Here is a 16,866-nt window from a genome sequence, read left to right on the forward strand (position 1 = left end):
CTAAGTCTTCCTAATGATATAAATATTCAAGAAATTAATTAAAATTATTAAAGAAAGACCCGGTATACAAAAAAATGATACAGATATGGGTTCATTTGAATAAAAGGATTTATTCGAATAATGGTTAAGCGAGTTACTTTAATCATTTAGCAAAACAGTCAAATCGCCACCTCGTTACTTAAGTCAGCCATCTTGAAAAGCGACCTCTCAACGAAAGCGTTTCTTTTTTCTGCAAAACGTGACGTCAGATCGTTCAACGGTGGGACTCAACAGAAAATTCACTGTTGAGTCAACTGTTGAATATAGAAACGTACTGATTGTGAGTATTCATTGCATTGTTGCCACTTTTGAAATGATAGAGCAACAGCATGTTAATGTGTTATTTTGAAAGTTTCATATTATCAGACATTGCTGATGCATATATTTTCAATGAAATGTGTGGAACATCCTTTGGTTACTCATTATATATGCTCACAAAAGAAACAGTACACCTTGTATAACACCATACCAAGGTAGATTAATTTTAAATTATTTAACTTATTTTTTGTAAGTTGATATTATTTGGGATAAATTGCTATTTATTTTTACTACATTATTTGGTATAATTTATTATTTTAAGACTTAATTTAACTATCTTTAGTTTAATGTAAGAAATGCTTTTCATAATTTATTTACAGACAAATTATGAAAAAAATTTATTACATTAAATCAAGTTTACAAGATTTATCAAGATGTTTTATCATTGATTATTTAGATAGAATTAGAATGCTAAAAGATTGAATTTAAATATTTTAAAACCACCAGAACATTAAATATTAGAATAAGTATAAAGATCACACCTTAATGTTAACATTAAAATTAAAATAACAATTAACATACAAATTAATGAATATATTTGTTGCAAATCTTAATTAAGTGAATTATTTGATTTTTTATTTTTTATTAATGTTATTGGGATCGTCGAAAAATGACTATCAAGTATCTGAGATGTTCGCTTCCTCATTAAAATTGATACATTCCCCTTTTAGTTCAGCTTAAAAATTTCAAGAGCTAAAATTTTGATTTGATCGGTTTGAAGGATGCTTCTAATGAGATTGGCTTGCTGTAGATTAGCTTCCACATCAGTGTTAGAAGCGTATATTGCTAGGGTGGTGATCAGCTTTTTGTTTTGTATATCATATTTATGCTTAGCCAGCCATTTTTTAAAGGACCTCTTGGTTGAATCAATGTACAATAGATCTCTGTGAAATCTGTTATTTCTCACAGGTAAACTATATACTCCCCTGGTGCATTGTTGGTGTTAATGGCATGTTTGCCATTTCTTAATAACTTACGAACTGTAAGTTATCCCCCACCCTCTATTAGTAGCAATTTCTTTGTATAAAGCCTTTATTCTTTGGTCATAATTAATTAGTATTTGTTTGTCTACACACTACACTCTAAACCAGGTGATAGTCAACCTTTTTATACTTACCACACACTTCTGTATCTTGTTGGTAGTAAAATTTTCTAACCACCCACCAGTTCTGCAGTAAGTTAATTTAGCGCAACTGCAAAGTACTTGTAATTTTTGATTGACGGTTTAGTAAAAATATGTACTGTATATTCCAGCGTATAAGATGACCCCCGACTTTTCCAGTTAAAATATAGAGTTTGGGATATACTCGCCCTATAAGACGACCCCGACTTTTGAGAAGATTTTCCTGGGTTAAAAAGTCGTCTTATACGCCGGAATATATATGTTAGTTAAATTTATCTTTTTATTTATATTTTGCATATGTTTATAACACAGAAATTTTTTTGTCAGTGCACAAGTATGTTTTTTTACATCAAACTGAAAAAAGTAGCTAAATCTGGCAACACCAACCCCACTACAAAATGAGTTTAACTGGAGCAATGGCCACTGTTACATACAACCTGCTCTGTCAATGAGTCATAGATGCGCAGTGATAACAGAAAGTAGCTTCGGCATTGGACAAAACCCCTACACTATGAAAGCTCAAATTGTCCACTAGTGGGCGGTAGGGACCAGGTTGACTACCACTGCTCTAAACCCTTACTATTACCCCTGTTAAGATTGGAAGTGATGTGATCATTCATTCTTTTAATATAATTTTCTGCTAAATCTTGCACCACTGTTTCGTTATTTAATAGTGTATAACCAGCTTTGGGAAGATTTAGATTTGTAAATCATGTTTATGATTTGAAACTGCTATCAGTCGAATAGCAGTTTCAAAATGTATAGCATTATATTATTTGTAATGGTTCCACTGAAAAAAATGTAAGTGAAATGATTAAGAAATTATATATTTACAGAAATATATATATATATTTTCCACCTAATCCATATTTGTCTTTGATAACTAGCTGACTTTATAAGTAGATTTCTACACTATTTTATACAAGGGTAAACCATGTCCTGTCTCATTCTCCAATTGAGCATAAATTATTGTAATCTTCATATTGGAAAAAAGTAGCAGCAAATGAGACAAAATNGAAGTTACATTCCTAAATAAATAAATATTTTTGTAAATTTTATTTTCTGAATATTTTTATAATATTTTATAATACTTGCTATGTTAAAAATCATTAGATATAAGAAAAAATACATTAAAATAATACAGGATATCCTAAAAAAAAAATGTAAACACAATTTGGTTGTTACTCACTTTTATGTTTATTTTAATTTTATAATTTAGAGTAAATATTAAAATAAAGACTAGATTATTCATTTCTAATGCAATTTTTACCCAAAGAAAAAAATATTGTGGGTTAATAAAATATGTATACATTTTCTTTTGGTACACCGTATATTGTATTAAAGTGTGTGGTGGCTTTTCTGCATATAATTTGCCTTGGTTACTAAAAGATTACAAAAATATCTAATGTTTTGTTATTTTTGATTTATATACTTAATATTACTTGTATAAGGTATTTAAAATATTTACAATTTTTATTTTCTAGTGGATAAGAATTATTCGTCATGCTACTATTAATTCAATGCTGCTTTTATTATGGCTATTTGGATTGACTCAGTGTGGCCCATTAAGAACAATTCTTTTAGTAGAACATAAAGATTTTATTATTATTTCTGGTATCAGTGCACTTTTTATGGGAGCAGGTGGTCATTCAAAGGTCTGTAAAATATGTTATATCATATAATTATGCATTTTGAAATTATTGTGTGTGTGTGTAAATTCTGTTTGGAATAGATTGAAAGAAAATTTAGTTTTATATGCAGTTTTAAGTGCATTATTTTCTTTAAATATGGTGGCAACCATTTCTATAATCTAAAATAATTCAAATAAGAGAATTTTAAGGTAATTTAATGCATGAAAATACTCTTTCTCCATTAGAATACTATTATGGGAATAATAGTAATGATTTACTATGTTAACACATCAACAAATTTATTATTATTTTTTGATTGCTTTTTTAATAAGTATTATTTCTTTTTGTATACAATTTAATATATAACCTTATATTTTAAATGTAGTTTCGAGGTGCCGTATGTTTGCTAATTGGAATTTTAGCACTTTTGTTTCTTGATCACGATGACAATAACACTGAACCAACTGAACATCGTATCCTTTCTATAATATGAATATAAACTTGATTTAATGTACCATATGTTTAAATCTTAATTTGATGCTTGAAAGATACATTATTTATAATTTTCAAGTTTAAAAGTATATATTATTTTCAATTATTGCTGAAAATCTAATAATTACAAAGATAAAATATATTTTACTCCTATGCAAACCACTGAATGTTGATAGTTGGTTTTGGATTTGCACTTGGCATACAGGCTGATCACTCAGAGTTTTCTGGGTTTTCTTCTATGCTACAACTAAATAGAGGACAGTTTTCCATAGAAAACGTTTCTTGGGAGAGACTTCTCTTGGCAGATTTCCTTTGTATTGTGTTGCTGTATTCCATCAAAACCAAATTATTACTATGCAAGTAAAATTTTTTCTTGTTTGAAGATAAAATATTCTAAAAGAAAGTTATAAATTTGCATGTAATATAAATTTTAAATAACATTTGTTTATTTATTTGTCTTAAACTTTTTATTTAAATATTGTATAAAAACAATTCTTATATAATAAAAAAAAATAATTACTCATTTTAAAACAGTTTTATTATTTTGAGTAAATTTATTTTTCTTGCTTTTATTTAAAATCTGTTGAAGTGTAGATATTTAAATAAACTACATTAAATAATACTTCACATTTTCATTTGAATTATTTAATTACATAGTTGTTTCCAAAAAGTTGATATAGATAATTTGGATGCTGTCTCTTTTTAAAAGCTATATCTACGATATTTGATTTCTTAAATGATTTCTGTTTATTTTTTTTTAAATAAAATTTGTCATTAATGTTTTTTTATAGTATAGGATGGAAAAGAAGGTCAGTTAACCCCTACTACAGAATATAGAATGTACCCAAAGAATGTGTACATTGAGCACATCATATAATGTACATAACTCTATTTAAGGTAGGTAAATAAAATCTTCTAGCAATCAATTCCTTGTGAAAGTCTGACCCTAAATGATGTGTCACATGACTCCCTTCCCTTTTACAGTTTTGGAGTTGCATTCATAATGGCTGCCATCCAATGCAATTGAATGCAACTCCATGTGTTATATGCATCAATCTGTTTCCCCTCGGTCTAATGTGTTCCTGACATGATTGAATTAACTTTAGGTGCATTCTATATTCTATAGCAGGAGTGTTAAGTGACTTTTTTACCTACCCTGTATTTTATTTAATATTAAAAGTTATTATCTTAACTGAAGCTCAGCAGAAGGACATCAACACCATGGATTTAGTCATGTGTTTTTCTATATTATTTCATGGTTAGGATTGGCAGATCATAAAGTAAGTATTTTGATACATATGTGTTATTAAAAGATATAATTTTTTGTTAATTTATAATTATTGCTACAGTATTTTCCATGAATTAATTACAATTTTTATTCTATCTTAAATACTTTTACCTATCATGTTTTTACTTCAAAACATGATAGGTAAAAGTATTTAAGATAGAATTTTATTCTCCTTGCATTCTTTTTATTAATTATAGTACAGTATGTTGTTTGTCTCATTATCTGAATTTCTTCATTAATAAAAATTTACTAATATATAAATTACTTAATTAGTTTCAATGGGATAGATATTAGTGTCAACATTAAATGGATTATTGGATTCATATTAGAATCATTATAGTTTTTAGTAATTTATTGTTTTGTATTTTCTGAGACTTGTATACTTATCAATTTTTTATGATTTAATTTTATTACTATTTTTGATTTGTGCTAATTTTTTCTCATTTTCTGAAACTTTTTAGTATATTGCAATATTACTTATTTTTTAAGAGTAAAATTGTAATGTTTTTGTTCAGATGATTGTTTACATTAATGCATTCAGTTGTGTTTTGTTTCATCATTTGATTTTGTTTGAAAAGTTTTTCTTTCACATTTTATTCTGCATGTTATAAATAGCAGTTGATAGAATATTTGTTTATATGTTACTTTCTGATTCTCTATTTGAGTCTAAATTATTTGGATTGTCTTCAGTTTGCATTAAGTGCTTTGCATTTTTTGTTTTTTTACAGAAATTCATTATTACTATGAATGTAATTTTCAGTTATTTTACATTATTTTAAGTTATTAAACTGCATTGTTTATTTCTTACACTTTTTTCAAATCTACAAGATATAGATATACGATGTAACTCTTGGTATTTGTGTGTTTGGTAATCATCCTTTTTCCTATTTATGATTGTAAAGTTATGACCAAACACATGACTATTTGCAAAATGTTTGTACATTTGCGAATTGCTTTTATGATATTTTTGTCATACTACAGTACTTGTAAAAATGTACTTTGTGTTATCTCTAATTTTTAAACTTTTTGACATAACCAAGCAAAATACAGTAATTACTGTACTACCAAACTGCATTACAATAATAATGCCTTCTGCCAAATCATACACGAGAAAGGTTTATATCAGAGTTATGTAAATAGAATAAATTCAGTAAATAGGTACTTCCATGTGTAATTGAATGGAGCTCTGCATAAGTCAGAAAGTGTTTTGTTTGCAATTGAAGTTTAAAGCAACTGTGCAATTTCTGAACATGATTTTTTTTTTGCACATGTGTACAACTCAACAAGGCCAAGGTCATGATGAATTCAGAATTTTGAAATTTGATTTATGAGCTGAGATATTTGGGGTCAAAGTTTGTGTGTAAAGTCTGTAGACCAATTACTGGTTGTAAGCTGGTCATGTGCTACCTAGTAATATTTAGTAATGATAATAATTCAGTAAAAGATGGCAAAGTAGCTAGTCAATGAGAAGTTTATGGAATGTACACAGGAGATGTTGAGAACATACTATACCAGATAGCTGCAGAGCCCACAAATGAGGAAATGCACTTGATAGTTATAAAAATTTTCACACTAGCATAGTGGGACATTGTAAACAGGGGAGAAAAATGCTAAAGCTGCTGATGACAGCTTACAAGCTTTCAGAAATTTACTGCACTATTGACAGATTGAAGGAGTTGCAAGAATCAATCTAGTCCTGAGCACCATCTCAAATTTAAGCAAGTTTTGGAAGCAGCCTGGCTTCCATATACTGAAGTCTTAAAGGACAGGAATAAAACAGTTCATCAAACAACATTAATTCAGTTTTTTCAAACTGTTGTAATGACTTCCCCAATTGTTTTAAAATGTAAGATTAATGTTTTTGATATAATTAAACATATGAATAAAATAAACATTAGTTGTTATTATTTGTTTATTGAATTATCTGTAAAAGTTTAAATATTCCTGAGACAGCAACATGCTTTAGCTCAGCCACATTGCTTGACTCTCAGGAACCTAAGTTGATATTCTCATAGGACTTCCTTTCTATTTGCAAAATTTCCAAAGAACCTAATTATCATGAATACCGAGAGTTAGCTGTTTTTATTTATAAAATAAATATAGTTTGTTTAAATTCATATTTTTATTCTTAGAAAATACTTGAGACAGAGTTCTATTTTGAGATGAATATTTAATATAAATTTTTAATATTTTGAATATAAAACATCTTTTTTACAAAATTATTTTCAGCCATAAACCTCAGACTTATGTATTCTTATTTATATACTCATTATTTTTCCTGACAAATATGTAAATTGTTAAAAATCTGTAAAATATACTTCTAAAATAAATTACATAATAGTAGAATTTATTAAGCAATAATTATATTTACATTGTTTACTTAAAACAAAATAAATTAATGGAACAAAAAAAGTACAGTGGAACCTGGTTAACGAACGTCCTGGTTAACGACCAAATCGGTTAATGAACTTTTATTTTGCAAAAATTTGTCTCGAATAACGAACTTAACGGGTTTTTGTGTCAAATTTGTAAGCTTGCTGGCTTTTAGGGAAAATCAGTTAATCATGTGTCGGTGATGGTCTAGGGTCCATTTGTACGTTGGTGGTGGCGGAGGAGACAAAGGTGACAAGTATTTTACAGTGAAAATCATTTATTAGAACAGGAAGATGCTTACATATTTGAGATAGTTGGAAATGGCTTATCTACAGTATTTTCTCCGGCACTGAGGAGTGGCATATCGCTGGTCCTACAATAGTGCAAGCTGATCAGTTGTAGCCCCAGAGCGGACGAGATGGGTTCACTTGGTCACAGAAGTGATGGTAGGTGACAGAGCTGCAACGACTGGAGCGGTTTGCGAGACACAACACAAATTTTAGTGGGCACGACTTCAGGCTTAATCCAGATGAAGACGACACAGATTTCACCATAGAATTTTTAGGAAACTGCGTTTTGACCTTGAGATTCGGGGTTTTTATAGTATTTTTTCCTTGAATCTCACCTTACGATTAGTCCTTGCTTCCTGATTGTTTTCTTCTTTGTCTCCAGGTGAAAATTGAAACCAGATCAGGTCCCAAGAAAGGTTTGTTCAGAGGCGTTTATTTGACACCCGTTTGTCAACTCTGATCAGAGATTGTTGATAAACCTATAAGCCTTTCTCTTATAATTTAGCCTATTGTTTCTGCTATCTGTCATTTTAGAACTTTAATGATCATATGTGATGTTTTTATACCCATCAAATCTTCCCATTTTCCAAAAATTTAACCTAGATCGACTGTTTATGAGCACGTTTTCCTATATTTTCATTAAAGAAAACCCATTTTACAAATAAAATTACAAAAATACTGACGGCTAGAATGGATTAATTGTATTTGCATTAATTTCTATGGGAAAATTTGCTTCGGTTAATGAACGGACTCGTGGAACAGAGTATGTTCGTTAACCGGGATTCCACTGTATTTTATTTTTACTTTTTTGCAAATATGTTTTCATTTTTATGAATTGAATTTGATTAATTGCAAAAAAAATTTGACGATATAGCAAAAACATTTTTAACCTAGAAATAAATATTTCTAGATATAATGTTCCTTTAATCCAAAAAAACTTGTTTGGTAGATGGTCTCACAGCATTTCTGGTTAGAAAACAAGTTTTTTTTGGATTAAAGGGGCGTTATATATAGAAATTGAATAAACAGCAACCAAATTACATTAAGTAGAAATAAATATCTTCAGTTTTTGCTTATTTGAAGACTCCTTGATATTCAGGATCTTCCAAAATGAATGCTATAATTTTAAATTATTGTAGTTATTATCTCTCATTGTATTACCTTAAAACATTGGAAACTGTCCAAATTTTACATCTTCCTATTACAACTTCTCAATGTGTGCATCTCATGTCACATAGCACACATCCAACTGAAACTCAAATTCTTCCTATACTTACTACAGCATATCCATTGTCACTCCTCCTACAGCAGCCATAATTCTACAGCTCCATCAGATTACTTATGTTGCACAATGGTGAATGATTCCAACTTTGCAAACTGCAGAATACAAAATGTCTTCTCTATTTCAGGTTGCCATTTTTGTTTATGGTTCTTCTAGTGGTAGTAGACAACAAGATGTTTGAATGCAGATGGGAGATGAAGCTCAAACAGTTACTCTGTTGATTTGTGTATGATATACTTCTCATATAATCATTAACATGATTACAGTAATTTCAAATAGTAGCATTAATAAGCATCAAAATTTGTTTTTGCTAGTATTGTTGGTTTATTTGTAAATAGTTCATTTTGATTTTTTGGTAATTTAACGAAAGAAGTTGAGATTTGTATTGTATTGTATTGATAAGCAAATTTTCTGTAACATTTTTTTTTGCAATTGACATCTTCAATTTAGAATTTTTTTCAAGTATAGATATGACTTAAGATACACAACAACTGGATATCAGATGAAAGTATTGAAAATAATAATTTATGAATGATTCTATGAATGTTATAAACCAGGGCTTCTTAAACTATGGGTCACGACCCGTAATGGGGTCAATTTCCCGTTTTCGGGACCCAATTTTGCTCCAATATTGAAACCATGTGTACCGTACATTTAGAAGCATTATGTTGCACAAAGTATGGTTCCATTGCTGTGTTTTTGTCAGCTCTTCTATTCAGCACTGTATCAGGAAATGGAATAATTACATATAGCGAAATCTTGGGGTCGTGAGATTTTAATGCAAAATATTGAAAATAATTTGTGAGAGTTTGAAAATGGCACGCTTTGTGTCATAGGTTTTGTGAGTTGCGTTTTGTGTCACTTCTGGTGCAGCGAGACAACAATTCAGTAACACTGTAGTGTAAACTAGTGTAGCGTTGTTGCTTTTCAGTGTATTCAGTTGTCTCTGTTCCATTGTAACACAAGAGTGAACTGTGGTAGTACACCATTATTGTTTTTGCAAATTTGTATATATCTTTATTTTATATTTTTGGGTCGCGAAAAAAATCACAATCATAAATGGGGTCGTGAATAAAAAAAGTTTAAGAAGTCATGTTATAAACCATAAACTATTCATTAATAATATATTTCTAATTTTAGGGTGGTGTTTTATTACTAGTATTGGTTGTTTGTCTTCAAACTGGTTTTAATAGTGCAGCAAGACGATTATCAGTGGATATTGGAGGAGCAAAAAGACTAAATGCTCTTTCTTCACTTGTTTCTGTAGTTTTGTTAATTCCATGGGCAATAGTACTTTGTTTTACTTCTCAAGTAAGTATAATGTCATCAAATTTAAAAAAAAAAAGAATGTTTTTTAAAAATGACTTATATTTCAGCTGCAGTCTATATCTATTGTACAAATTATCATACCAACATTAGTGTCTTCTGTTCTGTTATTAGTTATTGATTATTATGTTGAATCCATGTGTACCGTACGTTTAGAAGCATTATGTTGCGCAAAGTATGGTTCCATTGCTGTGTTTTTGTCAGCTCTTCTATTCAGCACTGTATCAGGAAATGGAATAATTACATATAGTTGGTCTGCTAAAAATATAATAAATATAGAAAATGAGCATGCTCTCTCTGGTGGTGTGATATTTAGCTGGATTATGTTTGTATTAGGTAAGTAATATTTATTTTATATTATAAATTAAATATTTCTTAATACAAAATTAAAAAAATTAGGATTATCATTGTTTAACCTCATATGAATATTATTATTTTACAGAAAATAGTTTATTTATAGAAATTATGTAAATTTTTATAATAAAATTTTTTCACTTTAATGCAATGTGCTTTTTGTTTTATATCTTTATAAGAAAGAATATATTTACTTTCTGAATTATATTACATTAAAATAGTAAAAGTTATCTTCATGAAATTTTAGACTTTTCTTCATAAAGAAATTGAAATATTTTTCAAAACATTTGTATCATTGCTATCTTAGTAGTAATTATTTGATTTAATTCTTGAAACTTAGAATAATTACTTGATTTAATTCCAAATCTTATTGATTTATAGACAGATAAATCAAATAAATTTCTTAATGTTCTATCAGTAAAGCCTTATTATAATTGTAAAACAACTTTATAACATTTTAGCATTTTGATCTCAGTTATTAAAATATAAAATCTTTTGTAAATCTGAAAAGTATTACTTGTTTGTTACATATATAATATGTATAGTTTTCAAGGATGCATTTTCAAGTCTACACTTCATTATGTATATATAGAATGCCAACAATGGAGAGAATAATATGCAATGTTTTGTATATAATATTGTAGAAAGCAATTCTTTACATAAAATTAGTTTTTGAGAATAAATTAACACCCGATTCCAGCAAAATCTAACTTAATTTAATACAGACTAACATTTCTTAATTGGCTTCTTCAGATAAACTCAACCTTGAATGGACATTAAAGAATAGTAGAAAATATTAGTCTACATTAAATTACATTAGATATTCTGGAATATTGATGGTATTAATTTCTCAAGGATGTTCCAGTTGCTTGTGATTCACTGAAAATTTTATTGAACTAATGGTAATGATATTATTATTTTGAAAATAAGATTTCTGTATAAAACAGGAGTCTTATTTTATTCCTGTAATTTATTAAGTATGTCAAATGAAAATATGAAAGCAGTATATTTTAATAATTTAATTATACAGCAGAATCTTGCTAATCTGAACTAATTGAAGCCTGAACCTGTTCAGATTAGTGAGTGTTTTGTATTATTCAAGATTTTTTATTGTATTTTTTTATGTTAATACGAGATTTATCAATATTTTGTAGTTGGATGAGATCTTATTATGTCAGGATGACTGATTGACTGATACCAATCAGTTTTTTGAAAATGATAACTTCTGTTCACATATGTGGTAGGTTTCAACATCTTTCTGTTAGAAAGTATATGACCAAATAGAATGGACAAAATAGGAGACTAGCCTTTGTTTTCTATTGTAATAACAAAATTTTAAAATTATTTTGAGAGTTTGTACACATTGTCTGTCCTGAGTGGTGCAAGGTGAGCATGACAGCCATATATTTTGCTTGGAGAGAGATCTAACTTTTTACTTTTCCAGCTGTTATAATATAACATGAGAAAGTATTGTAAACATGTCAAATTTGATCCTCGGGGTTTTTTTTACAAGGCTCAATGTTTTGAAATCCCTTGAACCCCTTGGGGAACAAGTTCTGTGCATGTGCACATGTATGTAGCTGTGTTGGCATCTATTTTGTTTAATATATCAGGATGGGGTAAAGATTAAGAAACAAAATTTGGCACAGTAACTTGTATATAAGGGGAATTAATGCTATTAAACTTTGTAATACAGAACACAAAGAAGTGGGGAGATAGTCATGTGTCAGAAGTCAAGTGGTGTTGGACTTAATGAAAATTTTACTCATCATTGGCATTTGCAATATGCTCTTTTTTTCTGTTTGGATTAACCAGAGTTTTGGACTACTAGGATTCAGATTTGCAATATAATGACTTTGTATTATATTTGAATATTTTAGTGTAATTTACATTATCTGTAAGCATCACTTCCTTAATAATTAATGAAAGGTATTTTGCATTATATTTAGATGATGAGATTTAATCAATATTTTTGTAACAAAAGCATTGTTTACCATCTATAAAAATTTTCTAAATCAATGTTTATATTTTTTAAAAATGTTTAAATGAGTAACTCTTTTATATTTTAGCTACATTGATTTTGACATCTCCAGCCACTGGAGGATCCAAAGGCACTTTTGTTGGTTATTCGTCTGCTGGATTGCCTCTTTATACGTTTACTGGAGATACTTTACATCGTACCTCTCAATCGTTCCTACTCATTGTAAAGAGTAGTTTGGTGCAAATACTAGAAGAATCAGATTCAAGGAAGATATTTTATTTTCTTTGTTTAAATTTGGTTAGTTTTCAAGTTTTTAAATATTTTCAATTTATTAATTATATTCACTTTTTGAAAATAGTTTTAAAGTGTTTAAGTATTTTATCAAATACAAACAAGAGTCAAATGCTGACTTGCTTATCAAATTTAGAGAAAGTTTACAAGGTATTTTTCTAAAAAACGATTATTAGATTTATTTTTAAATTAATTAAATTTAATTGTAATACTTATAATGATTTACTCTTAAGACACTTTAAACAACTCATTTAAATGACCCAATGGAACAAGGGGATAGAATTTTAAACCGAGGGCTTTAGAATGCCAATATGGTATATAGGAATGAGAGATTGATCTCAGAGAACATTTTATTGTAAGTAAAAATGATAGGTACCATAACTTAGCAGTCAGATTTGTTTAATTTATTCTGTGGATTTGATAGAAGATAAAACTTAGGCAAGTTTATTTTTAATTTAAAAATAAATCTTTTTGCAAACATAACTAAATGCAAAATACTTAATTTTAATAATAAATATTTAATATGCATTTATTTGTTTTTCAGGCATTTACTTTTGTAGAAATGATTTATGGTATTTGGACCAATAGTTTAGGATTAATTTCAGATGGATTTCATATGTTATTTGATTGTTCAGCTTTAGTAATGGGACTCTGTGCATCAATTCTTGCCAGAAAAAAGGCAACAAAAACTTATCCTTATGGGTAAGATTTTCTTTTTGAAGTTTATTTTTTAATACATGTTTTAATTTATGAAATACTAATTTTAATGATGAGAATTTAAATTGGAATTGAGTTTTTCAAACAATTTTTTTGAACATGTAATGAAATATGCACTAAAATATCACTAAAACTGATTACAAACTGTAAGATTTAAAAATTAATACATGAAACAGAAGTCTAGGATTTCTTTATTAAATTTTACAAATATTTTTGATAAAGAATAATCTTTCTTAGAATTATAACTTTCAATGAATGGAATGTACACTAGTATAGTATAAGTTTTTTAATGATGGTTTGTAAAAGTCATTTTAAATAACTATGAGAATGATTCAACTATAACTGGAATTTCACTTGACACACTTGGAAATGGCAAGAAATTGAATTTTTCTCTTCTTCCTAGATCATCCTAAACATTTTCTCTATTAATCAATAACAGGATTGTTGTGCATAATATAAAAAGTACTGGAATGGTGATAACAAGCATTTTATACAGGATCAAGCAATGATGTGTCATTTAATTCTTTGTGAAACAGTGTCAAACTAGTTAAATATTTAAAAGATAAACATAAAAGTTAGGTAATAATATCTTCTGTAAGAATGTTGTTAGAAGTTCAAGACAAGAAAAATTTTTTTGTCAGAAAAAGCAGAGTGGAAATGTGATTCTGACAATGTTCTGATATCATGATGTGATAAGTATTAATTTCATGGAGCGTGCAATTACTATTATTCTGAATATTACAGCAGTTTACTGCCTACAACACTGAAAAAATATTCCAAAAAAAGATAAGCAAAGACCCAAAAAATAATACTTTCTTTCACAAAATATTGTGGCAAACAGATTTTTGTGAAACTGATCTCAATATTCATCCTGGGAAATTTTAGGATACCCAATTTATATAATCTCGATCTCTCACCAAGTGATTATCATCTGTTTGAAGCACTGAAATAATTTTTGGTGGTCAACAGTTCAAGTTCAACAATGAAGTAATGTTGTTTACTGTCTCTGAAGTTAGCTTAAACAATTTTACCTTGTTGGAAATAACAATTTCCTTATCAATGGGATAAATGCCATTAGGTAAGAAATAAATAATAAAAAAGGAAGTGTAAATTGAAAGCCGATAGAACATTTACATTTTTGAGATATGATTTGAGTGCATACTGTTTTTGCCAAAAAGTGTTTAGTAATGACTTGAAATTTTAATATATTCTGAATTACTTTGATCATATGAAGTAATCTAAAGATTTATTGTTAATGGATTATGTATGATGATGACAAGTTTTATAACAAATTTTATCTTTGGATATTTTGCATCTTACTATTAATTGCAATATTTAAGATTTTCATTAATGTTGTAAAGTAATTTGCTAGATTAATTTAGACAAATATAAAACATCTATAAACACCATAGTGATATTAAAGCCCAATCTAATCTAGCAATTGTTTGGCTTTATTAATTTAGACTTTGTTTAATTTGAAAAATTTTAATCACTTCAAAATTAATTCTTATATTTTTACTCATAATGCTACTAATAGGCTTATAATTTTCATCAATACTATGAGTAAGTTCCTACTATTCAACAGTTGAACACCAAACTAAACAAGTATAGAAAAGATATCATGAGAGGTGTTGCTACAACTTGGTCCAAGCAGCCAGAGCCAGAGATTTAAATATACTGGGACCATATGCAAATGCTTACATCTGAATTCCTATTGCTCAGAACAGCAGAAGAGTTAACAAGAGCTACAAATATGAGGTAAACAATACCTTAAAATATAAAAAATTATGCACACGGAACCAATTTATGGTGTAGTAACATCGAAAAACATCAAAAAAATGAATGTTTTCAAACTTCTTCTGGGCTGTGCACCAGGTTCTAACGGTTTTTAGACGGAAATTCAATTAACAAAACTACCTTAAAAGTAGATGATCTCAGCTCTTAAACATATGTTTCTAAATTCAACACTTATATTAATGGTCAGTTCTCTGTTGAATGATTTGATATCATGTTTTGTAGAAAAAAGAAATGTTTGCATTGAGAGGACAATTTCAAATGAACCCTTACCTGTATCAATTTCTTCTATACTGGTCTTTCTTCAATATTTTGAATTTTCTGAATATTTCTATCATTAGGAAGCTGTAAAGAGAGCCAAATATCAGTCCTAATCAAATTTTGGATGAATTCATGGAAGTAGTTTGTCTCTGAAAAAAGTTTAAAATTTCAATATTGACCAAATTATCTAACATAATTGTGCAATCATATGTTTTACCTTATACAGATCATTCATTAATCATATTACAGTGTCCACAGCAAGAGTAGATTGATAATTTGTATAAGTGAAATTTACTTGTTTTATGGAAGCCACCATGTTAATTTGTTGAATACTCATTGGTCTTTCAGGTCATTGAGATTGTTGAGCTCAATGGTGAACCAAAGTTGACATCACAAGCTTCAACAGACAACTCAACAGTCCATTTAGAAATGTTTTCTCACCATTGAACTAATCATTGAATATAAAAACATACCCATAGGCACTTTCAAACATAATGAATGAGAGTGTACTACAGCAAAATAAACCATGCAGAGGCCTACTCCAATACTCAACACTAGCTGTTATCAGCCAGCTGAAGGATTTATATATTCAAACATTTAAAAAATTTGTTAAAATGAAATGTTTCTAGTTGAATGCTTTCCTATAGAACAATTTTAGTCGTTCTGCAGATAAAACTAAAAAGTTTCTGAAAGACGTTTATTTTTCTAATGATATTTTCTGGCTTCTTTAATTTTATGAGTGAACATTTACGTATTTATTGTTTTAGTATTAATTTTATTGTATGGAAATGTTTTCTGCATGTTCTGAAATCCTATCATACCAAACTTTATTGCATTTTGACTGCTAAACAACTCTCTAAACAGCTTTGAATACAGATAGTTTAATTACAATCTTATGGTACTTAAATTTATTATAAATGATATATTGTATCATATGAATAATTCTTATAGAAAATCTTAAATCTTACCTAAGATAACTTGATTTTAAGATTACTTTTATTTCATGTAATTAGCATTTAAATATATTTTCAGTGCAAATACAGGGAAGTGCAAAAGTAGATATACAGTTGTTATTATGGGAAAAAACATACAGGGAGAAAATAGGAAGAAAAAGCATTTATTTTTATGTACAAATTAAATCACAAATAAATAAGGAATACAAACTAATAAAAGATAATAAAAATAATAATAATTAACACCAAACATTTATATTTCTCAGATTCTCAACTGTATACCTATTTTTGCACCCCCCCTGTGTATAAAAATTAAATTTTTTTTTATTAAGATGTCAAAGTCAAATGAACAG

The 16,866-nt window shown here is 28.2% G+C and overlaps 1 protein-coding gene across 1 annotated transcript in view; it reads left to right on the plus strand.

Moving 5' to 3' along the window:
• The window catches only part of LOC111628600 (zinc transporter 5-like), a 67,533-nt gene that overhangs the window by 7,416 nt on the left and 43,251 nt on the right, over positions 1-16,866 (plus strand). The window contains exons 2-8 of the mRNA XM_023372425.1: positions 2,965-3,135; positions 3,497-3,584; positions 4,810-4,883; positions 9,977-10,147; positions 10,213-10,498; positions 12,586-12,794; positions 13,333-13,490. Of these exons, the coding sequence (XP_023228193.1) occupies positions 3,001-3,135; positions 3,497-3,584; positions 4,810-4,883; positions 9,977-10,147; positions 10,213-10,498; positions 12,586-12,794; positions 13,333-13,490 (1,121 nt within the window). The 5' untranslated portion in view covers positions 2,965-3,000. The remainder of the gene's footprint in view (positions 1-2,964; positions 3,136-3,496; positions 3,585-4,809; positions 4,884-9,976; positions 10,148-10,212; positions 10,499-12,585; positions 12,795-13,332; positions 13,491-16,866) is intronic.

Source organism: Centruroides sculpturatus, unplaced genomic scaffold, assembly GCF_000671375.1.
Source record: "Centruroides sculpturatus isolate CEXI.00-Female unplaced genomic scaffold, Cexi_2.0 scaffold34, whole genome shotgun sequence".
NCBI lineage: Eukaryota > Metazoa > Arthropoda > Arachnida > Scorpiones > Buthidae > Centruroides > Centruroides sculpturatus.